The following is a 26,192-nucleotide window of genomic DNA, read 5'->3' as shown; positions in this document are numbered from 1 at the left end:
ATAAATAAACATTGAAAAAAAAAATTAAAAAAAAAATGTATACTTTACAACATAGCCTCACACACACGGTCTCGTCATATTTCTTTCAAAACCGCTAGGAGTTCAGTGTGGACATCCCTACAGTATAAATGAGGAGACTGAGGCTCAGAGAGGCAAAGAAATGTTGCCCAAGGTCTTGAACCGGGTAAGAGTTCGGTCTGAAAATTCAATCCCCTGACTCCATTTTAAGATTGTTTCCCGTGGTCCAACGTTAGGAGGTTGAATTAGACCAGAGGTGGTAAATACCTGGCAGGTGGCCACACTGTTCCCCCTCCTACACCGTCAACCGACATCACTACCAGATTAAGGCACTTTGGTTTCTGAAAGAGAACAGAACCTCAGAATCCTTCTTAACACATAAATTCACTGGAATGGATGCATGAGGTGATACCACTTTGCATCCCTGGACTAAATGCTCCTGAAGGACCCTCCTATCCGTAACGTTCTAGAATTCCATAAACAGGCTTGCTGCTGCAGCCACAGGAAGGTTAGAATGTGAGCCAGCCACGGGATGCTTTCGGAGTCGGCTTCCCCCCTGCCGCTCCCCAGGGCAAACCGGAGAGAGTCCGAGTCCCCTCTGTGCCTGGGTTCCTCCCAGCAGCTCCCATAAAGGCAGCTCAACTTAGGGGTTAGGAGCAGAGATACTGTTGAAAGCCAGGCCTGGGTTCAAATCCTGGTATAAGCAAGCGAGACACCCAGCTGGGAGCCTCATACGTATTAAGTGCTCAATAAATGACCACTTACGCCAAAACTAAAGCCTGATCCATATACAGAAAGTCGGGATTCTAAGGTCGACCCCCTACCCGCTGCTAAGCCCATCCTTCAACCCGTCCCTTGTCATCCTTCTTGTCTTTCTTTCCTCCCGCTTCTCACCCTCAGACAGACGCCCCCTGGCTCTCCCGGAGCTGGGATTGAAGGATGGCTCTCTGTCAACACCAAGCTGCGTCCGGCCAGTGCCTGGACCATAGTATTCACAGCCTCCATTTACTGAACACTTACTCTGTGCTAAGCCTGTTACACATACCAACTCACTAACCTTCACAATGACCTCACCAAGTACATACTGTTAGCTCTGATTTGTGCATGATGACACAGGACCAGAGAGGCACAGAAGCTGGCTCAAAGTCACACAGCCAGGAAGTGGTCTTCATCTGGTTAACAGACATAAAGACCCACAGCCAAGGGCTGCCCCACATACGTCCCCTGATATTCCCCCGGCCATGTCTGGGAGGGGGCTTCACGACCCATGGGTATTTCATCCAAGACATTCAGTTCCCCAGTGCGAACCCCCAGGGCTTTCTGGCCTATGACGGAGAGGTAAGGATGTGGGCTCTGAAATGCAGACAAGACCCCTGACCAACAGCAGGTGCTCCATAGCCCCCCCCAGAACGAACCTAGTTTTGTTACCTCTGTATACAGCACAGGACTGCTGGTCAATAAAGGTCTGTGGTGAGAAACCTGCACCTAGTAGGTGCTCAAGGAGTGTTTGTGGGGACCTCAACAGAGGGAAGGTACCACATGCGCGCAGTAGGTGCCTGATGGCACAGAAGCTGCTCAGGCGATGTCAGTGGGCTCTAAGGGGGGGGGGGGCAAGCGCACAGTAGGTCTTGGCGAACGTGCCCGGGTGAGTGGAGTGGCGCACAGTAGGTGCTCAGGAAGGGTATTCCCATGCCCTCCCGGTGGGTCCTCTCTGCTCCCCTCTGCCTCCTCACCTTTGTTGTAGAGAGAGCCGTCAAAATAGTAGCTGCCCGTATAGAAGCCAGTGGCCAGCTCGATGAGGTGCCGAGCCCACGTGTTGCCAGCGCCTGGGAAGCTGGCCAGAGCGATGAGCTGCTTGGACTTGGCTGGGAGGAACCTTCTGTCCATGCAGCGGTTGTCTGCAAAAGGCAGGGCATGGTCAGGGGCGGACAGCGCCCGTCCGGAAGGGACCAGGGCCTTGAGCCCCATCCCGGCCCGCTTCCCAGCCATACGACCCAGTGCACAAGACGGAACTCCTTCCGGGCCTGCCTCCCCATCTTTAAAAGGAGAAAATGGTTCCTCATCACAGGATTGACGTGAGGGTTACATCAGCTCATGGATGAAAAGGGTTGATCACCCAGCAGGGATTCAATAAACATCAGCTACAAGGAAGCGTCTTCTCTCCTGCCTCAGTTTCCCCCCGGAACAGCGAGTCGCTCTCTCACACCGCCCCCAACTCCACCGTCCTTTCCTCTAGATGCAAACCCTCATACGGCATCCACCTACACGGGATCCAGTCCAAGGTTCTGATCTCGGCCTCCAAGTCCCGGGTGGCCTGGCTCCTTCCTGACTCGGCACCTTGGGTAGGAGCCTTCGCTGCCCTCCCAGCTGCCTTTGCCAGGCAGACTGCTGCTTTCCTCCCACTCCGCTGAATCAGCACCGCCTGCCTTCCCTACTCCCTGGGCTCTCATTCTCGAACACTGTCCGTCTCCCCCATATGGCTCATCTCAACTGTTACTCGAACGACTATTTGTTTAGTTGGAGGCCCTGCCTACATTGCTTTCTGCTGCCTCCCCAGCACTTTCCGTATCATGTGGCATAGAGTAGGGACGATACCAGTGTCTTAAAAACGGATGGATGGACAGACACGTAGATGGGCAGGTAAGAGGATGGAGGATAACAATATTTACTTTGCAGGCATCTTGTACGGGCTGACGTGATACATGCAATATGTTAACGCGCTAAAGTGCTCGGAGGGGGTAGTTGGTTTTTTTTAGCCTTCAGCTTCCTCATCTGTACATGGGTTGGGGCAGGTGGGTACCATTCTGATTCTCTGGCTTTCCAGAGTCCTCCCAATGCTCCTGTTGTCAGAGCCTCAACACCTCCCACTGCAGCCCGCCCCGGAGCTGAGAAGGCACCGCGATGGTTTCTTTTGGCCCCTACGGATGTAAGGGAAGCTGAGGGAAGGCCAGCACAGGGGACTCTGCAGTGGAAGGGGAGAGGAGAGAATCCCAGAGTTGGGGCTCCAGCCCTGCCTCTGCACTCTGGGCCAACGACCTCAATCCTCAGTTCGGGTTGTGGACAACCCCCTCTCCCCTGCCCGAGCTCACCACACTGCTCCACATCCTACTCCTACCCTCTCTTCCTTCCCTCCCACTCCCGGGGAGGGGCAGAGAGAGAGAGAGAGAGAGAGAGAGAGAGAGAGAAAATCCCAAGGAGGCTCCTCACCCAGGACTAAGCCCAATGTGGGCCTCCATCCCACGACCACGAAGTCATGACCGGAGCCGAAATCAAGAATCAGATACCCAACCGACTGAGCCACCCAGGTGCCCCCAGATCACTCCAGGATTAAACACTTCTGTTTCGAGGAGCCACTCCCTGTCCTCACTCCGTTTCCACCCCACTGCTGGCAGACTTGTCCACACTCTCCAATCTACTTCCTCCTACTGTTCCCAGCAGCGCCATTCTGGGCTCCAACCCGCTGCTGCAGGGAGCCTGTCCCGCCCGAGGCACCGGTGACCGCCCCCTGCTCAGCATCTGATACCGCCCTCCATCCCGTCCTTCCCAGAATTCCTCCCGAGGTTCCACATGGTCTTTCCTGTTCTGCCAGACCTGCCGTTACTGAAATCTACAAGCCACAGTGATGCCTCATAACGGCCCCTCGAGGGAAAAGTTTGAAGTCCTGAACTGAAATTCCAATTCCTCCAGCGACTTGCTGGGTGACCTGGGGGAGATGATGGATCTGAGCCTCGGTTTCCTCACCAATAAAATGGGACTATTGACAACCGTGGTGTCCTCGGGCGGGTCAAATGAGGGCGTGTGCCGTTAGCACAGGGCTCTCCCACATAGGGGTGCCAATCAACTGTGGCTCCTACTAGTCCGAGGGCCGGCTCCCCTCCCCCACTGCCCAGGTTGAATCTGTGCAGAGCACAGCCGACTTTGGAAAAGAAGAATCCGGTCTTTGTTGAAGCCAAGGGGGTATCTGGGAATGGTTTTCGTGGAAACATACTGCAAAACAGCCTAGGTGTATAACTTTCCGGAGTATGGTAAGGTCTTCTATTTTGTTTTAATAAACATTTATTCATTTTTGAGAGACAGCGTGAGCTGGAGAGGGGCACCGAGGATCCGAAGTGGCCTCTGCACCAACAGCAGTGAGCCAGACGCGGGGCTCGAACCCACGAACTGTGAAATCGTGACCCAAGCTGAGGTCACAGGCTCGAATGACTGAGCCACCCCAGCGGCCCAGGTCTTGCGTTTTGAAAGGGGCGTGAATTATCCACTTGTCACTGAATAGCACATTTAAAATGGGTGCATTCTACGCTACGCAAAGGTCACTTCAAAAACCGTAAGCAAATATTGCATTAAAATTAAGGATATGTACCCTGAAGTGTCTCAGTGTTTGCACCTGAACAGCTGACCCTCAAACAGCACGGGTTTGACCTGTGAAGGTCCACTTATCTGCAGATTTTTTAATAAACCCAATAGGCTACCCTAAATGTGTTTTCCTGAAGATTTTCTTAACACTTTGTTTTCCTCTAGCGTATTTACTGTGACACAGCATACGATACACGGAGCATTGAGGCTTGCAAATCAAGAGCAAGCCGTTGGTAGTTAAGTTTTGGGGGGAGTCAGAAGTGACATGTGGATTTTCGGCTGTGCAGGGTGTCAGCACCACCCCAACCCCTGACTTGTTCAAGGGTCAACCGTACCTTGAAACGCATGACGAAGACAAGGACCGAGGATGGCGAAATGGGAGGTGGAGGATAAATGTAACAGAATGTTGACAAATGTGAAATCTATGGGACACATTATGGGTGTTTACGGTAGGATTCCTTTTTTTTTTTTAATTTCCTGGAGGTTGGACATTTTTCCATCATAAAATGCTGGGAGGGAGGAAAAAAAACATCTGGCCCCTCAATTTCTCCAGAAAACAGAATGCTCCATTCAAATATTTGAATGGGGGTCGCCTCGGTGGCTCAGTCGGTTGAGCGTCCGACTTCGGCTCAGGTCATGATCTCACAGTTCGTGGGTTCGAGCCCCACATCAGGCTCTGTGCTGACCACTTGCTCAGAGCCTGAAGCCTGCTTCAGATTCTGTGTCTCCTACTCTCTCTGCCCCTCCCCCGTTCACGCTTTGTCTCACTCTGTTTCTCAAAAATAAATGTAAAAAAAAAAAATAAAAACAAAAAAACAAAAAAACAAATACTTGAATGGGAGGCCAAGACTCTCCCTGAGGTATAAAGGCTGTTGTTTTCAGCCCTAAAAAGAAAGTTTATTTGGTGCTTAAGCTCCGTCAATCAAACAAACGCTGGAGGCAATACTGTAGAGAACTCTGGAATCAGACAGACCTGGGTTTTAGTCTAGGGCTGGTAAGGGGGAGCGATGTGATACTGAATGAGTCTCTTCCCCTCTCTGAGCCTGTTTCCTTACCTATAAAATGGGGCTAGTCACCTTACAGGATTAAATGGATAAGATGTGTGAAGTATTTCCAATATATACTGAGAAGCTGTGGTTAAGAGTGGAGCCTCAGGGGGCACCCGGGTGGCTGTCGGTTAAGCGTCTGACTTCGGCTCAGGTCATGATCTCACAGTTTGTGAGTTCGAGCCCCGTGTCGGGCTGTGTGCTGACAGCTCACAGCCTGGAGCCTGCTTCGGATTCTGTGTCTCCTTCTCTCTCTGCCCCTCCCCCACTAGTGCTCTGTCACTGTCTCTCAAACAAATGTAAAAAATAAAAAATAAATTTAAAAGAAAACATTAAAAAAAAAAAAAAAAAAGAGTGGAGCCTCAGGACCCAGACCGCCTGGGTTTGACTCCCAGCTCTGCCCTGTCCTAGCTGTGTGACTCTGGCCAAGCCACCCAACCTCTCTGTGCCAGGTTGCATCAATTGTAAGAGTAATGATAGCAATGCCTCGGTCATTGGACTATCGTGGAGGATTAGAGAAGTTAGTGGCTTAGACCGTATCTGGCACTCAGGTGTTCAATGACCATCTAGTTCCTGGCAGGAACATGAGTGTTTAGCACATAGTAAATGCTCAATAAATGGCAGCCGAGACGGACCCGGCTTTTGGCAGCCCTAATAAGCCACAGGCCTCTCAAACCTCGCCAGCGTTGAGGAGCTGCAAGCCTGACGTGGAAAAACTGGAGACCAGTAATGGCCTGGGGACGCGGCACAGGGAAGGAGCAAAGTCATCCATGAGGGGCTCTTTATCTGCTTTTGAAAAGGCTCCAATGTCTGTTCCCCGTCCCCATCAAAGCCATTCGCGGTCATGGAATGATTCATCTACGTAGAACTCTCCGCTAGGCTAGGGGACACAGTTCTGCACAGACTGACAGACACTTCCTGCAGGCGAACAAAGGCTCGTCCCCCTCACGGGAGTGTAAACAAAGCCGAGAGCCACACTTGCTAAACTGATTCCCGCTCCCTGGGCTCTTAGCAGGACCTCAGGTGCCACGGAAGCAGACACCGATGGCCACCCCTGGTAGCCCCATGGGACCGAAAAGGGGACACGATTTTGCTGGGGCTGCCACTAGCTTTTGGCACCTCTGTGCACATCAGGAAAAGGCGCTCTCTCCTTCCTCTGGGCACAGAGAGGCACTTCCATCCAGAGGGCAGAGCACGGGCTGGCTTTCAGGCACCACCTTCCCTGTAGGTTGTGCCTGTGCAGTGCCCAACCTGCCCAACCATACGGGGTGGCCCGGTTCCTGGGAGATGAAGAGGAGTCTAGCCCAATGGTGTTGGGGCCAGGGCTTTCTAGCAGGGGCTCTGGAGTCAGAAACATGAAAACAAACCACTCTTTGTAGATGTACAATTGTGGCCAGTTCTCACCTCCCGGGTCTTGCTTCTCCTACCCGGAAAATGGGGATGATAGTGCCCTGGTCGTAGACTCACTGCAGGCTTTACATCATTAAATGAGCTGAGGCTTCGCACTCGACCAGCGCATAGTAGGTGGTCGGCATATTCAGACTTCGGGGTAACCCCTCACGGGGTTCCCTTGGGCCGAGTGTCCTGTCAAGGCAGGCACCTCTCCAAGAGCCACCCACCCGTCGTGATGCCTCGGTCAGGGGGGATGGTTTTCATCTAGAAGTTTTCTCAGTGGCGTGACCTCAGGCAAGGCCCTGAACTGTTCTGAGTCTCAGTTTCCCTACCGTCAAGGGGCGGTGATGATTATTCCCGCCTCCCAGGAGAGCTGAGGGGATTCAGAGAGAAAGCGTGAACTAAGGACTCAACACGGACTCTGGCGCAAAGAATGTCCCGGAGACGCGTCCTCAGCACCGCGGCCACGGGCTGGCAGCCACAAGGGGCGGAAGGGGAGCTGAACAGGAAGTGGGGGTCCCGCCAGCAAAGGGAGGGAGGGGGGCAGAAGTGGAACGTGTGAGACGGAGAAAGAAGAATTTATACCTCAACAGACAGACTCCTAGAATTCAAAGGGCTCTTGGAAGTCCACATTCTATAACTTCATTTTACCGATGGGGAAACTGAGGCCCGGAAAGGGGAAGTGGCTTGCCCAGGATCCTGCGGCGGCTCTGTGTTGGTCCCCCACGCCCAGCCCTGGGGACGTCACACTCAAGCTCACTGCCTCCACTGCAGGAGAAGAGCCACCAAAGCGAGGGGCTTCGGTATGCAGGACAGAGATGAGGGTCTGCAGACCGCCCCCCACCTCACCTGAGGCCCTCCTTCCGTTGCCCGTCAGGGTCGCTAAAGCCAAGTTCCCCAGCGCCCCCCCTCCCCCCCCCCACCGGTCTAAGCAGCACCAGCGGCACGAAAGGGGCTGACCGGGGCACCTCCGGGGAGGGAAGCCCCTGGACAGCATCCGGGGGTCAGCTGGGGGAGCCCAGGCTTACCTTGGACCTGTGTCTGGTACACGATGAAGTAACGGGGGGTCCCGCAGCTCTCGAACTCCTCCGCGCTGCACTTCTGGGCGCAGAGCTGCTCGTCCTCCCGCTCGTGAAGCGGGAAGCGCGTGGTGGGGAATCCACAGTGGCAGGCGGTGCCCGCAAGGGCCGCCAGCGGGTACTCCTGGAGTGGGACACGGGGAGGAGGGAGGTCACCAAACTGCGGGACTGACCGGGCTCCCAACGCAGAGGAGGGCTGGCGTTCCCAGCGTCCCCTTCGCGGCCAACTTCACTCTCACAGCTCGGCCCCTCCCTGCGCGCCTCCTACGCGGCTTTATTAAGGTGTAACTGACAAATAAAACCAGCACCGGCGTCCACGTCCACGCCGTAGCTGCAAACACTAGAGAAGGAAAACCGTGTGATCCAATTGCATCGAGGCCCCGAGCCGGGTGGGCTCCGCTTTTCCTGCAAAGGCGGAGACTAGCGGAAGGCGGAAAGTACTGGAGACACCTGAGCTCCAAGAGGAAGCTTTCTCCGGGAGGACCGGAAGGAAAACTTACCAGGAAATGTTCTTCTCACCGTCGCCCGCCCTGCCACCGTTAAGTCCCCCGGGCCCCAGGGGGGACACGAAGCCCACGCCTTGGGAGAGGCTGTGTGAGCCCATTCTTTCACGACAAACAGGATACTGACAGCCACGTGCAGCCACGATTTCGTGGCGACAGCTGCTCCCAATTGCTTCATTTGTCACGAGGAGCGGCGAAGCGGGAGCGGGGGTGGGGAGGGTGGGGGGGACTTGGATTCGGAGGGGACTGGGCTGCCCCTTGCCCGACTGGCCCCTGCTCCAGATCCACAGCCCTGAATCCTCCCCGATAGCGGGTCCCAGGAATAATCTAGTAACAAACCAATTCAGCAAGCGTGGCACCATAGGATCGGTTTCTTTCTAACAGACATTGAATAGGGACTTCACCTCTTAGCAGAGACAGAGAGAAAGAGAGGGAGGGAGAGACAAAGACGCTGGTACGCAGGTGGGTCTGCGTGGGCCGTGACTGATGGCATTTTCTAACAGGTGATACACAGCGAGCCTCCCCCGATATCCTAGATCTCCTCCACCCGTGGCACCGGCAGTGCTGTACCCTCAGTCACTTAATCCCCGGGGTTTTTTTTCCTGCGACCCCCTAAGGAGATCAGAAGAAACTGGAAGAGGGAGGTTTGCAGGGGGGGACTTCCTATCCACCCACATACCCTCAATTCCCAATCCCACGTGCAGTCTGACCCTTTGTTACACGCTGCTTTGCCCTGGGACCTCATTGTCTCACTGTTGGCGTCCCACCTGCAGGCTTCGGGGACCGAGGACTGTCCACCTGGAGGGGATGCCATGGAAGAGGGGCATCCAGGCCCACCCGAGAGAGAGAAAGCTGGATCAAAAGCTGGTCAAACCTCCTAAGCCTATGAACTTGGCCCCTGACTTGCCAGGAAGTCTCTTAGGAGCAACAGAGCAAGCACTCAGGAAATGCTTGGTGACTTGAAGTTGCCTACCCGGAGGCTCTGGAAGCCTCTCTGGGGAGGGGGAGGGGAGGTCTCTAGGGTATCTCAGAAATTCAGAGCATAGGTGTGGCAGGGGCCTTCCCCTGTGCGGGCCTTGGTTTTAGTCATCCATGAAATGGGGGTGAAAATTCTCAAGTCCAAACCTTGACGTGAGAGATGAAGCGTGAGATCCGTGCTCGGTGAGTGGCAGCCCTCTGCGTTCCTGCGAGGTGTGCCTCATGGATCAGGGGCCCCCGTGAGGCCTAGGCCAAGCAGGACAATTCAGTGCAGGTGGGGCATTCGGGAGTTGGGGTCCAGGCTGGAGCACCCAGCAGGAGCCACGAGACAGGCCCCCCCCACAACCGCCAGCATCTTTGAGGACAGACACGCCATCTTGGTGACCGTGCATCCCCAGCACCGAGCACGGGGCCTGGCACAAAGTAGGTTCTCGGCATGGGCAACCACCTTTCTGTGGTGGGGGAGGGGCGCTTCTGCTCGTGCAATGAGCTCACCTTGAAAGAAGGACAGAGTTCCTCAGACATCACTGAGTGCCAGTGTTGTGCCCAGCTCTGCTCTGGGTATCGGGGGGGGGGGGGGCACCAGTGTTCAAGGCACAGCCCCTACCCTTGTGGAGTTCGCTCTCTGGTCAGGGAGGGAGGATCTCGGGCTGAGAAAGGACCCACAGATCATCTAGTCCAACTTCAATCCAACGCCCAACGTTCTAGATGCCACACCTGCCCTGACTCGACGTGCTTGCCTCCGGTGACGGGGAGCTCACTCTGTCCCAGAGTGGGGCTGCCCTTGCCTTTCCCTGACAATCGTCTACTCAGGCCTGTAGGCCCAGTTAGAAGGTCAGCCTCAGGCCTGAGCATTCCCCACGATTAGAACAAACCCGCTTCCTCAGGGGGAAAGAAATCGACCCCCTGTAACTTCCGCCCCTTAGATCCACAGGAAACTGTTGCATTTCTCTCCCGTGTCACACATCAGAGGGATGACCCCCTCATCCTGCCCGAGCTGCGGCTTCTCCAGCCAAGCACCCCCTTTCCTCCAGCTGTTCCACACTGCCCCCCCGCCCCCACCCGGAGCTCTGTGAACAGGACCCCGGGCTCACCTTCTCAGTGCAGAGATCCACGCACTTGTCCACGGACATGTTCGGCATGGCGGCTGTCACGGGCAAGGCCAGGGAGAGGTTGTCGGGCCTGCGGAAGCAGCCTCGGAAGACAGCGCTTCCATCTGGAGGGCCAGAGGGAAAAGCAGTGGTCAGATCTCAGCTTGGCAAACCACTTTCTAAAGAAAGGTGCTTTCATGTATTTTTTAATGTTTGCTTATTTTGAGAGAGGGTGAGAGAGCATGTGCCTGTGAGCGAGGGAGGGGCACAGAGACAGGGAGAGAGAGAATCCCAAGCAGGCTCCGCAGTGTCAGCTCACAGTCCAACTTGGGGCTCGAGCTCACGAACTGTGAGATCACGACGGAGCCCAGATCACGGGTCAGACGCTTAACTGACTGAGCCAGCCAGGTGCCCCGAAAAGTGCTTTTAAATCGAAGCCCAGAGAAGGCAACAGTCTTGCCCAAGGTCACACAGTGTACCAGAGTGGAGACGGATCGGCTACATAATTCAAAGTCTTCTCAACCCTGGCATCTTTGTCAACGGTCCCACGATGTTCCTGTGGGGCCCTATTGCCCCCTTTTGTCAGCATTCCTGTGCCTTATTCATCCTCCACAACGGTCACCCCCCATTCAGGGATGATATACGCCATGGAGGATTTTCGTGATCCCCTCAGGAGACGGCTGCTCGAAGACCGAGGGAAGCAAAGTACCCAGGGCTGTCTTCTCCCTCCCATCATCCTCTGCCCACCCAGTGCTGAGCACCTACAGGTTACGAGGGACTGATCTGCCGGAGGGACCGCCTTTAAGATAACCCGATCAGGCACACAACAGGGAATTCGGAGGCCGCACAGTCACCCCAAAGCAACAGGCAGCGATGGTACCTGAGGCCCGGTTTGCCACGAGCAGGACCTGAGAAGTGTTTTCTTGAGGTGTGCTCTCAGGAGAGGGGGGCGGGGGAGAAGCAGGGCAGGAACCGAGCAAGGATGTCACCTCGGCTGGGTCCCACCCAAGCACGGACGACAAGCCGTGCCACAGCCGGTCCCACTGCAAGGAAAGGGGCCCGGCCTTGGCCGTGTGTCCCCCCTTCCCCGCCGCGCGTCAGATATTGGCTGTGGGACACAACGTCCCGGGAGAGCCCGCTCCTCTGGGGCCAAGGTTTATTTTCGCACAAGTGGGCAGACGTGAACCACTGGCTGCTGGCAGTCACTGCAGGGAAAGGGGACGTGGGCGGGCCCCTGTGGCACCCACGGTGGGGGGCACACAGATGTATAAATAAGGACGTTCCCCACCACACTCACTCGCATTAACACGTGGAAGACTGGGAACCGCCGGGTGTCCAACGACGAAGCACCGGCGGTTCGTAAAATACAGACCACCACCACAATGGGACTCCATGCCCCCGCCAATAATAACAACGGCATTCATGGCTCCTTTAGAGAGCTAAAGATGCATTCAAGATGCTAAATATAAGCAGAGACTATAAAACTGCCCATATGACCAAATATCAATTTTGTACAAAAGTGATCTCTCAGGGGCGCCTGGGTGGCTCAGGCGGTTAAGCGTCTGGCTCTTGACTTTGGCTCAGGTCACGATCTCAAGATTCTGAGACGGAGCCCCATGTCGGGCTCTACCCTGACAGCACAGGGCCTGCTTGGGATTCTCTCGCTCTCTCAAAATAAACAAACATTTTAAAAAGGCTCATTTATGTATTTATTTTTAACGTTTATTTATGTTTGAGAGAGAGAGACAGTGTGGGAGGGGGAAAGAGACAGGGAGGGAGACACAGAGTCCGAAGCAGGCTCCAGGCTCTGAGCTGTCAGCACAGAGCCTGACGCGGGGCTCGAACCCACGAACCGTGAGATCGTGACCCGAGCCGAAGTCGGACGCTTAACCGACTGAGCCACCCAGGCGCCCCCATAAAAAAAGGTGCTTTTTTTTTTTAATAAAAAAATGAACCCTCAACATTAATCTCTAGAGGGACCTACGCAAACATGTTGACAGCCACAGTCATCTCTGAACAGCAAGCATGATGGTCGTTTTATGTCAACTTGGCGAGGCTATGACGCCCCAGTGTTTGATCAAACGTATGTCCAGGTGCTGCTGGGAAGGTCCTTTGTAGATGTGGCTAACATTTATAATGAGTTCACTTTGGGAAGACTTACAGGAGGGTTCCCTTGAGCACAAGGGTGGGCCTCATCCAATCAGTTGAAGGCCTTAAAAGCAAAACCTGAGGTTTCCCAGAGAAGGAATTCTGCCTCAAGGCTGTGGCATTAACTGCTGAGTTTCCAGCCTGCTGGTCTGCCCTAAAAATGTCGGGCTTGCCAGCTTCCACAACTGCATGAGCCAATGCCTTAAATAAGTCTCCTAACGTATATATAAATAAAACTCCTACAAGTTCTGTTTCCCTGGAGAACGCTGACGAATGGGGTAGCAGTATAGGCAATTTTTATTTCCATCTTTTTAAAACCCTTTTCTTTTTCTACAGTGAATATGTATTTTTTCAATGTCATTAAGACAAATTTAAAAGTTTTTAAATGCCCCTGTCAAATTTCCCAAAAGGTTCATGATGCCCATTTAATTTTTTGCTGTTGTTTGTTTATTTTTGAGAGTGAGAGCGAGCGAGCATGAGTTGAGGAGGGGGAGAGAGAGAGGGAGACACAGAATCCGAAGCAGGCTCCGGGCTCTGAGCTGTCAGCACACAGCCCGACCCGGGGCTCGAACCCACGAACCGTGAGATCATGACCTGGGCCGAAGTCGGACGCTTAACCGACTGAGCCACCCGGGCGCCCCCATGATGCCCATTTAAAATTGAGGTCAGCCGTGCTCACGTTTGAGTTATGTGAACCTTTCCAGAACACGGCTTTCACGTAAAAACCAAGGACACCGTTCACACAGTGCAGATCAAAACCAGGAGCACAAAAATAGACGTCAGTTACCGAGTGCCTACCACGTGTGAGCTGCTGTGCTGGGAACTTCACAAACATCACCTCACTGCACCTTGGGGAAAACTCTGGAAGGCGGGGGGCAAACTCTCATTTTGCAGCCGACAGTGGCAGGACTTAGACCAGGAGGTCATGGGACCAACCTAAGGCCCCCACCGGTGGCAAAAACTTACTATGGATCGCTGTCAGCAACAAAATGTCAGCCCTTCGGAAAAAGGGAAGCAAGTTAAAGTTGCAAACACGTATATGCCCCCACTCTATACGTCTGTCTCTGGGTCTCTCCGGGGAGTCAGCCCGCCCTGTTGGCATATACACATCTATTCACGTTCACGTGCAGGGAAAGAAAGGGCTACGGAATCGCTCCCCAGGCAGAAAGACGGTGGAGGAGGGGGAGGGAGGGAGTTCGGGAACGATCGGCTTAAATGTCAGCTGTCACCCTAGTGATTCCTTCTACCACCTGGCACCCAGTAGCCCGAAGTCATTCCTCGCGGAGGCAAATCTAGCAAACGGAGAAGACATCTGGAATTTGGTTAAATGGCTCATTTCCAGAGCGCGCCGCAGCCTCGCACCATCCAGTTCTCTCTTCCCTGCTTTCCTGGAGCCCTCGCTCCTGCTCCAGGCTGGGGAGGGAGGTGGCGGGTGCTGTGGAGGCTGGGGGTGGCCAGGATGCTGCTGACTCGCCCTCTGGTCCTCCAGGCCTCGGTTTCCCCCCTTATGCATGGCAGGGTGGGGGACAGACTACGCAGATTGCTCTTCTGGACAGGACAGCCCTCCAGCCCCCAGATGAGGAACTGCTACCCCCCAAAGGCCACCAGTGTCCTGTGTGGGGAACACGCGACAGTCTCCCATCCCGTGGCCCAGGATGCTCAGAGGGAAGCCCCATAAACTCATGAGTCATCCCGAGGAAGATTCGATGATGCTCAGAGAATGTGCTACCCAAGGGGAGGTCAGGGAGGGGAGCCAGGCATTTGAGCCAAAGACTCACAGCAGTGAGGTGGGAAGCCCAAAGCAGGTGCACGGACCCTCGCTTACCCAGAAAACTCAGCTGTCAGCCCACTCGGGTCACAGGGCAGAGAGACCCCGCCTTGCTTTTAGAAACAAGGGAGTTCGCCTTCTCTCTTCAACTCTGCTACTATTCACTGAGTCCCCACTGATGCCAGGCTCCCTGCTGGGTGCCTGGGATCCACTTAACCCTCACAGCACCCAGATGGGGTAGATGCTGGGGCCTCTCCCGTTTCACAGACGAGGCGCCTGAGGCTCAAGGAAGCTGCCTTCCAGTGGCACAGAGCGATCAAATAACGGAGTGAAATGGAAGCCAGGTGTCTCTGTCTCCCAAGTCCATGCTCCTTCCAATAATAACGATGCTGTTATGATAACGAGGCGCTTATAGTAATATCAGAGTATCCCCGTTACGATTGTGGCTCCTGAATTATCAGTCGCGTGCTATCCTCCGGGAACCAGGCTGAGCGCTCCCAGGCGTGGCCTTGTTGAACACGCACATCGGCTTGCGATCTCAGGATCCCCATTTTGACAGATGAAGAAACGAGGCTCAGAGGGCTGAAACCACTCGACACAAGTCAGCTGTGCCACTTGAAGAGGCAGAGCGGATACTGGAATCTAAGTGACACGTCTCCTCCACTCTGGAGGGTATTATCGGAGGCTGTGTGCCAGGCAACGTGTAAACACTTGATATACTTAAAAAAAGTTTTAGTGTTTACTTATTTTGAGAAAGAGGGAGAGCGCACGCACACAAGCAGGGGAGGAGCAGAGAGAGAGGGAGAGAGAAGCCCAAGCAGGCTCCACGCTGTCAGTACAGAGCCCAACGCGGGGCTCGATCTCACAAACTGGGAGGTCATGGCCTGAGCTGATATTAAGAGTTGGGCTCTTACCCCACACACCCTAACACTTGATATACTTGGTCCCCTATTCCCTACAAGGAAGGTCTCTTTCTTCCCCATTATACAGAAGGGGAAAATGAGGCTCAGAGGGGGACAGTGACTTGCCCAAGGCCACACAGGTGACAAGTAGCAGCTTCTGGATTCCAACCCAGGAATGTCTGAGCTCAGAGTTCTCACACTCTCTCGGCTGTCTCTCTTTAAGAAGCCACCCCCAGGCCTTGAATCGGCATTTTCAAAACACTGGGCCATTTATTTTGTCCCAGGATCCTGCCCTTCACACTCGCTCCACTTAATCATTCACAAAGTCAAAGCTGTCGCCCTGGGACATCTGGACACTGGAGTCGGATTTCTTGGAGCGCCAAAAAATGTCCAGGTCTTGACTCTGAGTCTCTAAAACCACATTCAAATTAACCTTCCTCTTTCCCACCAGGATGCGAATCAAGAGACCATCTCCCCCGGGTCATGGCTGAGGCCGCGAAGGTTGCTACGGGAATCAGTTTTGGGGTGGAGGCTAAGGGTGGCCCCTTTGGGACTGGGGCAGTCCTGGGTACACTGTAGGGATCCGAAGCCCACGACCTCTTACCCTCTAGGGTGCTTCCTTCATGGATCCCCACCCCCACCCTTCTGAGACTGTGCTGGGGAAAAGAGTTGTATCAGAAGCAGGGGGTGGGGGGGGCGGTGTATGGGCACCCGTGGGGTGAGTGCATCTGTCTGCCCATCAGCGGGGCGGGAGGGGCTGATCATGAGATTAGCCATGGGCCTGGTTGTAGTGAGGGTGTGTCTGGGAGGTGGGAGGTGTGTGCATAAGGTGTGTGACAAGGAGGCAGTGTGTGCATCTTGTGGACACGTGCGGTAACGTGAGAACCGATCTGTTTGGGCATGTGAATGCTGAGCACCGAGCCCACCAATGTGGCCACGTGGCTCTGTCTCAGTGGGAATGTAGGACCCTGAGGGTGTAGGCTATCTCCTGACGGTGGGCATCTGTACGTGACCGTGTGGTTGTGCGTGGGACCTCTACCACGGGGCAGAGATGCAATCCTCGGTGATCTCTCTGGGTTGCCTGGCAACCATGTAGCTTGGGTGGAGAAGGGCTCTCTCTCTCTCCTAGCGGAGGGCCGGGCTAAGCCGCAGCCAACTACCCCCCCAGACAGGCTCAATGCCACCAGGGGTTGGGCATTTCTCAAAAATTCCCTGAACAGCCAGGACCTCAGATCCTGCAAGCATGTCTGTTTCCCCAGTGCGAGGCCACTTCATGCTTGTACCGTACAAGAGATAAGATCACAAGGCTCTCCCCGGGATGCTGAGAGCACGGGGACCCCCACGCCTGGAGCGCGCAGCCGGGGCACTGCTGGGATCTGTTTCGGTCCTGTGTAACCCTGAACCTGACGTGAGTCTCTGCATAGGAGTGTGTCTGCCCATGGGCACGTGACAGCTGGCGCCCCGCCCAAGGTGGTCTTTGGGTCACCACTGCTAGGAGTCACCCCTACATCCTCTTGCAGATACGACCTTGAGTAGCTGAGGTCACCAGGGCATCACTCAAGGTCCCGTGAGCCCACACGCGTGCATCTGGACCCCCCCCCCCGGCCAAACACCCTGCCTTCATCACCCCCAGCTGGGGGGCCTGGCTCTTGGGCTCTGGCTGATGGGGCTACATCAGCCCTGCGTCTGCAGGTGGCCTTGAGGGGGTCGGCCCTGACCCAGGGGCTCCAGAAGAGGCACCAGTCTGGCACCACACCAAGAAGCCATAGCACTTTCCTGGAACTGACAGGCTCGGGACGAGCCACCTAGCTAAGGAGCGGAAGCCTAGCGGCCAGGAGACACGAGCTCTGGTGCCACCTCTACTTCCCTTCCCTGGACCTTGGAGTCTGTGCCTGTCACGCAGGCAGCTCTTCCCATAGTGCCCGTCGGCGGCTACCCCCTTCCTCGGTGTTCGCCCTTGGGCAAGTTTCCTCTCCTTTTGGGGCCTCGATGTTCTCATCTTTAAAATGGAGGTGCGAATACTGGGTGGCTCACTCTGAGACGGATATGCCTGAGTCTGGTGAGCCCGAAGTAGAGTGGAAGGGGCAGGTGAAGGTCGGTGGACAGGTCTCCTTGCCTCCTGCCCTAAGACTTAACCCGAAAAGCAGTGGGGAGGGGGCAGGAACCTCTTCCCTGCCATCTCTCCATGTGATTTCCTCCTTTTGGCCTGGACGCCTGGACGAAGGCCATCTGCTGGCCGCCAGACTGAGAGAGTGGGAAGGCGGAAGGAAGACCGTAAGCCCAGTTCCACGGAGGTTGTCTCCCTTTGACATTTAAGCATCTGCTAATGAGTCCCTGACCCTACCAGCTTAGAGAAGAGGGCTGAGTTGAATGCCCTGAATACCAAATAAGGTGAGGTTTCAAGGAGCCAGAGTGGGATCAGGAGGCATTGCTTCGAGTCTCTCTTTGGGCCATGTGTGTCCAAGGGTGTGGTAAGGGGGGGACCAGGTGCGGGAAAGCGGTTCCAGGAGCAGTTGGCCTGTTGGATGTGGGGTTTTCCTACAGTCCTGCCCGTTCCGCTTTTGGGGGGGAAACCGCAGGGTCGCAGAGGGCTTCCTGATGTCCGGCAGGAAGGTGGGATTCTCAGGGATCAGGGGAGCACTCTGCAGTCCATTTCTCTCCGCAGGTTGCTCTCTACTATGGCTTGGTGGTCAGAACATGGAGAAGACATTTAATTCTCCCACGCCCCTCCTTTTCTCCATCTGTAAAATGGACACGTGGTCCTCCCCGTCAGCGGTGAGGCCTTCTCATTACTTGGGTCTGCAAAGGAAGGAGAGGTGGCCAGTCAGGATCCCTTGACCTTCCTAACACTCTTCCGTGATAGAATTTTGCACTCCCACAGCATGAACAGATGCCTTCCCGTTTGCAGAAAGCTCTGGTGCCCAGCAGAAAGGAGAACTGGCTTTAAATTCAAACGGGGGCGCCTGGGTGGCTCCGTCAGTTAAGCGTCCGACTCTCGATTTTGGCTCAGGTCATGATCTCGTGGGTCGGAAGTCTGAGCCCTGCCATCGGGGCTCCAGGCAGGCAGTGAGGAGCCCACTTGGGATTCTCTCTCTCTCTCCCTCTCTCCCCACCCCTCCCCCAATCGCATGCACTCTCTCTCTCTCTCAAAACTAACTAAATAACTAACTAACTACATAAATAAATTCAGACAGACCTGGGTCAGGTACTTACTAAGCTGAGTGTCCTTTTGGGCAGGTGTCTTCACCTCCTAAGCCTCGGTTTCCTCATCTGTAAATAGGGATCACATCTGCGCTGCACGGTGAGAGTGGAGGTCCCATGTGATGGCATTTAACGTGCCTAAGACCTAACCAGGACTCAGTATCCCTCCCTGCTCCTTTCTCCTCTGCATGTCCATGATGCGTGAAGGGTGGCTAGACTTTACAGAGCAGACGCTCTCAATGCCCGTGTCAGGGCCCCTGGCGCTCCCTGTCCTGATACAGATGGATAGTGACCCACAATATATACCCAGGACTCTGCCTTAGGGCTGGTGAAGACAGGCTGGGCCATGTCCCCAGGAGCCACCCTCAGCCAATGACGGGGGTGTGCGGGAGGGTAAACGCTGCAGCTTCCTGCCCCTCCAGGGGACACCTCTGAAGCACGTTCACCGCCGTCTCCCCGAGCTCCCCAGTGGGATTAACTTCGGCTGTCCTCAGCGTGCCCTGCTCTGTAGCGGACCTTGTTTCGGCTCTTTCCCTTCCTTGTCTCACTCCTCCATCCCTCCCAGAGATGCATCCTGGGGTCACTTCCCAAGCAAACCAAGGTTCCCATCCTTGCCTCTGGGGGAACCCAACTTAAAATATCTTTGGATCTCGGAGCACTTGTAATCCCCCAGGGAAACCCCACGTGGAGTTCAGGGCCACTGTTCTTCACAGCCCAGACTCTCTGAGAATGGTCCCCCTGGACAACAGCAGCAGCCCTGGGTCATGTCTTCCTCATGGCCAATGCTACTACACACTCACGATGGTAATCACATCAGCTGTGCTACATCTTGTACACACTGTATCTCAATTAATCCTTGCAGCAGCCTGTGAGGTGGACCATACTGTTATCCTGTTTTGCAGGTGGAGGCCTCGGAGATGTAACGAGATTCAACTGCTTTTCCAGGTCACACAGCCAGCGGGGAGCAGAGTTGGGATGTGACCCCAATGCTTTCTAACACCCCACTTTCATTTCCCACCCCTCTGCCGTTCTGTGGGAAGCCTGCCCAATCCTAACACGGTCGGGGGCTCCAGAGACCCCATACCAGCCACCTGAATTTCCCAGAAACCCTCTCCGGGCCCGCAGCAGGGGCCCCAGCGTCACAAAAGCCCGTGCCCCACATTCTGTAATGTCAGCTCTTCATTGCCAGGCCAGCTGGGATGGTGCATGACCTCGGCAGCTTGAGGCTTTTACTAGCAAGAGGTGAGCAGAGCAACTGTTCATCAACTCTCTTTGCTGGGGGCAGATGAAGAACAGCCTGGAACCCGCTGCAAGTATCTCTGAAGTCCTATCATCTCTTTGTTCCGGGGCTTCACAAAAATGAGGTAAATGTCACCAGGCATCAGCTTAAAGGCAGGCGTGGAAGAGTTCCCCTTGGTTTGAAAGAGGCCACCACCCCCTGGGTAATTAGGCCAGGCTCTACTGCATTAAAGATGCCAGCGAGGAGGAAAGGCAGTGAGCTGGGAGCTGCTAACGGCCACCTATAATCAGAGAGAGACTGAATTACACAAAGAGCCTAACTGTCCGAGAAGAATTCAAACCAGCTATTTTTAGGCAGCACCAAAGGCTCCTGAGGGCTGTTGCAAATTCAAACGGCTTGAATTGGGTGCTACGTGGAGCACACTAAGGAGTTTTCATTCTAGGAAGAAAGGGGCATCACAACGGCTCAATAACCTTGTGCTATGTGCTTTCTCGATTTTATCTCACTTGGTGGTCACAGCAATCTTTAAAGGTTGGAACTGTCCCCATTTTACAGATGAGGCGCTTGAGGCTCAGAGAGGAAACAACGTGGCCAGAGTCAACACGGCAAGTAGTGAGAAAGCTGGGATAGAAGCGGTGTCTGCCTGATTTCAAAACCTATGCTGCCCCCCTAGCCTTTGTGGACTCTGCTTAGGGGCGAAGAGCAAACCAATTCTCCCCCCTCAGGATGCAGAAGGAGGAAATTTTTCTAGCTGTCATCTCCTCGACCCTACACAGCAGAACTCATGAAGATTCATATAAATTATAAAATTCAGGGGTCCCGGGCACCTATTAAAGTGAAGGAGAGACCTCCAGAACTGGCAAAGGAGGAGCTAGGCATGGTCCATCCATCCAGTGTGACTTGCCACGAACATCTGAGGCTCCCCTTGGCAGAAGCCACCAGAATGGAGGATCAGTGAGCACAACACAAGTACTGCACGAAATTCCCCTTCTAACTTTCAAAGACAAAAAACTGCCAAGACTAACAGTACACAAAATACACTGTGTAAAGTGTGAGCCATAAGTCAAGGATCTATTTTTTCCATGGTACTGTAAGCTTCATAATACTTCCACCAAGACAGAAAACAAACAAACAAGCAAGCAAGCAAGACGAAAAGGTGCTGAATCCTGGGAGAATCTGGCCTGCCTCCAGTTTTGGGGGCTTTAGGCTGCACGAAAGGACGGTCAGCACCATGGACAGCCACCCAATGGGCCCAACGTGTATCTAACACATTCAATGTAGTTCTAAGGAATCTTCTAACACAGATCTTGCAAGAATCTTTCAAGCAAATGAAATTTCTTGCAACATCCTGTAAAGCCGTAACGTTCTCAAATTGCTGGCAGGTCTCTGCCCCTGGGAGGAGAGCTACACTTGCTGACACATTTAGCAAACTGCTGTGAAAAATGTAATCCAACCAAGAAGGAAGTCCATTTCTCGGTTCTTTTGTAACAAGGGCAAAGAGTCCACGTGCCTGAGAGTCTGTGTCACGGAAGAATAGCAGGGTGCCTGCAGACATTTGCTCTGCTAACCTTTTAATGCTCTCACTACTTACTGTAAGAGCATTCCATCACCTCGGAAACATGTAGGCTGCCTCCCTATGCAAGGTGTATGCCCCACCAGTGGTGCTTGGGAGACAAGAAGCCTCCTTTGGATCTTTCTAATCATTAAGAATTCTGTGCCACTGCTCAGGGAAACGCAGTTAAGATACATTGTTGATATCAACTAATGACTCTACAAACGGAATCCGGTTTCCACCATACCGGTTTCCTGGTGTGTTTACTCATTTCCCTGCCTGGTATAATACTCGCTGCTATCGTGTGCCAGTACCTCGGAAGGCCTCCCTTTCTGATTTACTTGTGTATAAATCGTGTCCAGGGGCGCCTGGGTGGCGCAGTCGATTAAGCGTCCGACTTCAGCCAGGTCACGATCTCGCGGTCCGTGGGTTCGAGCCCCGCGTCAGGCTCTGGGCTGATGGCTCAGAGCCTGGAGCCTGTTTCCGATTCTGTGTCTCCCTCTCTCTCTGCCCCTCCCCCATTCATGCTCTGTCTCTCTCTGTCCCAAAAATAAATAAACGTTGAAAAAAAAATTTAAATCGTGTCCAGGAATGGGAAGCCAAAGGTGCCACTGGGTTCTGACCCAGTCACAAGGACACTGGCAATTCTGTTTTGCTTCCAGTCCGCAAATGGGGCAGAAGGAGAGATCAGAGGTCAGGGAAAGGAGGAGGTAAGCTAGATCCAAGGAGTTCTCCCAAAAGAGAGGAGATGAGGTCCAGAATCCCTTACAAGAGGTCAAGGTGTCTACGGCACTGTAGTGAGTGAGCACCCAAACTAGCAGTCAGGGAACTGGGTTCCAGCCCAAACTCAGTCCCTAAGAAGCACTGTGGCCTTGGAAAAATCATGCCTTCCCATCATTTCCTAAAGCTACCTTTAGGCTTTTGCACACCCCATTCCCTTTGCCTAGACTTCCCTCCCACCCCTTGGCAACTTCAGTCTGGATATCCTCCTCTTCCACACCAGGAAAAAATCCCATGCATCTTTCAAGGCCCTAATAAAACAGCCTTCTTCTGTGCAGAGTTTCAGTTTCTAAAGCTGTAAAACGGGACATCAGCATATAAGAAGGTGCTCCCAATAGGGCACTCAACACATGACCTTTGCTGACCCTGGACTTTTTGTTCATGGCTGGAATATATGGCTCTCCCTCTCATCCAGAAGTCTCCTTAAAATGGGATCCCACCCAAATGTCGCTCCCTCAGCTCCTGAAGACAGAACCCCTGCCATTCCCCCATATATACACCCCCATGCTTGAACAGACCCCATTGGTGCCGGATCTGTTTCTCCACTAGACCATGAGCTCCTCAACCATGGAGACTGTGCTTTATTCTCCACTCATCCTCTCCATGCCTAATCCCCATGGATGCTCATCAAGTGTTTTGGTTCAATGAATGGTCTCCATGTTCTCTCCAGACACCATGGTATCAACTGGGCGCCCACCGGGATTGGCACATCGTCAACCATCCATCTCCTTATCCAAGCCACTTCCATTCTTATCTCAGCCATAGCAGCCTTGAGGTTAATAAGGCTTCAATTTTCTTCTGGAATCTCCAGCTGAAGGTGCCCAAGCTTCCAATCTTGTACAGTGATGATTCGGGACAACTGCGGTGGACTTGGAGAAGCCTAGACTCCACCCTCAGCAGACATGACTACGTTCCCCTCTTGGACATAAATATAAGACTCCTTTCTCAGATGGAACAAAACACCATCCTGGCTAACTTTTCTGCTGCCGAGGTGGGCAAGCGGAGGGGTGCAGGAACATCCCCGCCAGCCTCAGGGGCTACTCTGCAGCACCCACACAGCCCCCCCCACTGCTACAAGGGCAAGACACACCCCCTTGTACAGAATCTACTGTCTTTGTGTGCCGAGGCTTGTATATTTCAACGGACCAAACATCTTCGATGGCCTGTGACAGTGTGCTTCACATCAGGTGATCACAATAGTGTGTGTGCGTGCGCGCACGCGAGCATGAGAGAGAGAGACAGAGAGAGAGGGGATACGTCCAGGTTATCCAGTCAATCTGAACATTAACCAAAAGCAGGTCTGGCTGATATCTAACGATCTACATGGCCTTATTCTTGTTATCCAGCCCATCGTCATCCACTAGGATGTTGTAGCGGCAGCAGCCTTCTCACGAAATGCCCATGATTTTAGGGCCATCTCTTCACATAGTCAAGGTCACCATAAAAATAACATAAATACTGGCATAAGGGGATCAGTGTGAGGATGGTAGTTTCACCATCAAATTAAAACCTCGTGGGGCGCCTGGGTGGCTTGGTCGGTTGAGCATCCGACTTCGGCTCAGGTCATGATCTCACGGTCCGTGAGTTCGAGCCCCGCGTCGGGCTCTGTGCTGACAGCTCGGAGCCTGGAGCCTGTTTCAGATTCTGTGTCTCCCTCTCTCTCTGCCCCTCCCCTGTTCATGCTCTGTCTCTCTCTGTCTCAAAAATAAATTAAAAATGTTAAAAAAAATTAAAAAAAACAAAAAACAAAAAAACAACCTCGTTATGCTAGCGGCCAAACGAGGGACTCGCTGTGTGGCCATTCTCCCGCCTGGGTTTCACACGCCACCTCGGCCAGCCAGGACTCCAGCCCCCGGGGTGAACTGAGGCCCCCGTGGGGAGGCAGACAGTGCTTCCGATGGCAGCAACCCACACCTGTGCAAACTGGCAACACGCGCCACCCTACTGCGCGGCAAAAGCCCGAGTGGGGCTTCGAACACACGGGATTTGGGAAACGGAACACATGGCCAAGCAGACCCACCACGAATTTTTATCAACAATGGCATTCCCATGGGAAAAGCCTGTCTCTACGTTCCGCCAAACCCACCTGTGTCCTGGGCAGGCAGCGTCACCTCTGCTGAGGTCTGAGGCCTTATTATTCAAAGTGTGGCCCCTAGCCCAAAAGCCTAGCGTCACCTGGGAGCTCCTCAGAAATGCAAACTCTCACCCTGACCGGCCGAACCCGAACGTGCTCTGTAACAACATCTCCATAGGGTTCACGGGCACATTCAAATGTGAAACGCTGGCCCAGGGGTCAGACGTGTGGCTGTGGGTTCCTGTCCCTGCCTCAGGGACTGCATCAGAAGGGTAATCGGGAGAAACCCAGCCCTCCATCTCCTGTCAAGGTCATCAGCAATCTTCATAGGTTTGCAGATCACCTTAAAATACACTGTGTGGCCTTGGGCAGGTTTACTTAAACTCGATAAGCCTCAGTTTCCTCGGTGCAAAATGGGAATGATTAACACTGATAACCACTTACGGAGGCTGTAAGGAAGAGAAATGAAATTGGGCCTGTCGTGGGCTTGGGACAGTGCCTGGCACAGAGCAGATTCCTGCCAGACAGACATTACCTGTTCCAGAAGGGGGACGGCGGGACAACGTCTGCGGAAGAGGGTCCATGCTCACTCCCCTCCCTCCCTCCGTGTGGAAACTGGAGAGCACGTCCAGTAAGACCGAAGCAGAGCATGAAAGACGTGGGCCCTGTAACTGGTTTAAGTCCTCTGCTGCTTATGTGACACTGACCCTCAGTTTCCTTTACTGTAAACTGGGAATTAGAGAATAATAGCGCCTGTTTCCAGGGTCACCGTGAGGATGTGCTACTCCACATAAGGCACTGAGAAAAGGACCAAGTGTCTGCTTTTGTCATTATCTCTGTCTGCATCATCATTAGAGACAAACGCTTTCAGAAAATCAGGAAGGCAGGCCGAGCTCAGGCTCCAGCTCACTCTGTCAGGGAGGAAGACAGGGGAGAAGGCGGAAGACAGGAGGCCGCTCTGGGTGGGAGGGAGGGAGGGGACACAGCTCGTGGAAACATCCGAATTCCACGGATCAAAGCGTTCGGCAAGGGCCGCGGTGGAAGGTGGGGCGGGCGCAGGGCTGCGGGGAGTGCTGGGGAGCCCCAGCAGGCGCAGGGCAGGGAGCGGGCGGCCTTGCGGGGAGGGGCGGGGCCAACTCACGTACACCTGCGCGCAGACTCCTGGGCCAGCTGCAGCCGGAAGACGGACAGGCGGTTGGCGCCGCCGCACACGCTGCTGCGCTCGCCCTTGCACTCCATGTCGCACTCGGCCTCGCTCACGTTTGTCGCCTGGATCTTGTGGCCGCAGTAGCACTCCGCGCCGAACTCCAGCCCGGCATACAGGTAACCCCTGGGGAAGGCTGCTGTTAGTCCAGGGCAGCTACCACCATGCAGACCCCGGGGACACGGAGGCTCACCCAGCAAAGTGGAGACCTGGGGCAACTGGAGGGCTCTGGGGACAAGGACCCCCAGGGACACCCCCCCATAGCCACACTGTGTCCTACTGACACCCACCTTATACACTTCCACACGTGGCACACTTCACGCGCACGCGCGCGCACACACACACACCCCTCCAAGCCCAGGGTCCTTCTGTCCCAACCCACTCTCTTGCTCCTCCCTGCCTAGAGCCGTGCTCCAGAGTCCACCCCTTTATTGCAGGAAACATCCCCCAAAACGATGCCTCCATGTCCCTTGAGAAAAGCTGGAAGGAAGGGAGGAGGCAGGGGCTCTCGTATCCCCTTGGAAGATGGCAAAACCAAGGTCACGTATCCAGCCAAGGAAAAAAATTCCTTTTCCTAAAACTAAACGAAAACAAAACTCCAGGCACGGCAAGGTTTTTGATTTATTTTCCCCTTGGCCTTGGGATCGTTTCCTAAAAAGGACCCTGTGGACACTCGTTCTGTAAACAGATGAGACGCCACGGCCTGTCTTGGCTGTAGCGGGTAGGGGCGAAGGGAGAGGATTAGGACAAGCCCTCATCAGCCCCTCTCGCCTCGGAGGCGGAACCAGGAAGGCTCCTCCGGCAGCAGCCTGCAGAATGCTGGCCACATAAGGCTGGCCGGAGGGGAACGGTCGGCTCAGGTC

At 54.2% G+C, this 26,192-nt stretch overlaps 1 protein-coding gene across 9 annotated transcripts in view; it reads right to left on the bottom strand.

Annotated features, from left to right (window-relative positions):
• The window catches only part of WSCD2 (WSC domain sialate O sulfotransferase 2), a 117,353-nt gene that overhangs the window by 13,671 nt on the left and 77,490 nt on the right, over positions 1-26,192 (bottom strand). For 8 of the 9 annotated variants that reach the window (XM_086681872.1, XM_086681869.1, XM_086681875.1 and 5 more), the window contains 4 exons: positions 25,271-25,455; positions 10,464-10,585; positions 7,838-8,012; positions 1,752-1,916 (listed from right to left, as the gene is read on the bottom strand). In XM_086681872.1, coding sequence (XP_086537998.1) covers positions 1,752-1,916; positions 7,838-8,012; positions 10,464-10,585; positions 25,271-25,455 — 647 coding nt within the window. The remainder of the gene's footprint in view (positions 1-1,751; positions 1,917-7,837; positions 8,013-10,463; positions 10,586-25,270; positions 25,456-26,192) is intronic. The other variant, XM_086681877.1, reaches the window with a different exon arrangement.

The sequence above is a fragment of the Puma concolor genome, chromosome D3, assembly GCF_028749965.1.
Source record: "Puma concolor isolate L17-30 chromosome D3, mPumCon1.1.hap2, whole genome shotgun sequence".
NCBI lineage: Eukaryota > Metazoa > Chordata > Mammalia > Carnivora > Felidae > Puma > Puma concolor.
The sequence above is the reverse complement of the archived record's forward strand: the minus strand, read 5'-3'. Positions and strand labels throughout refer to the sequence as shown.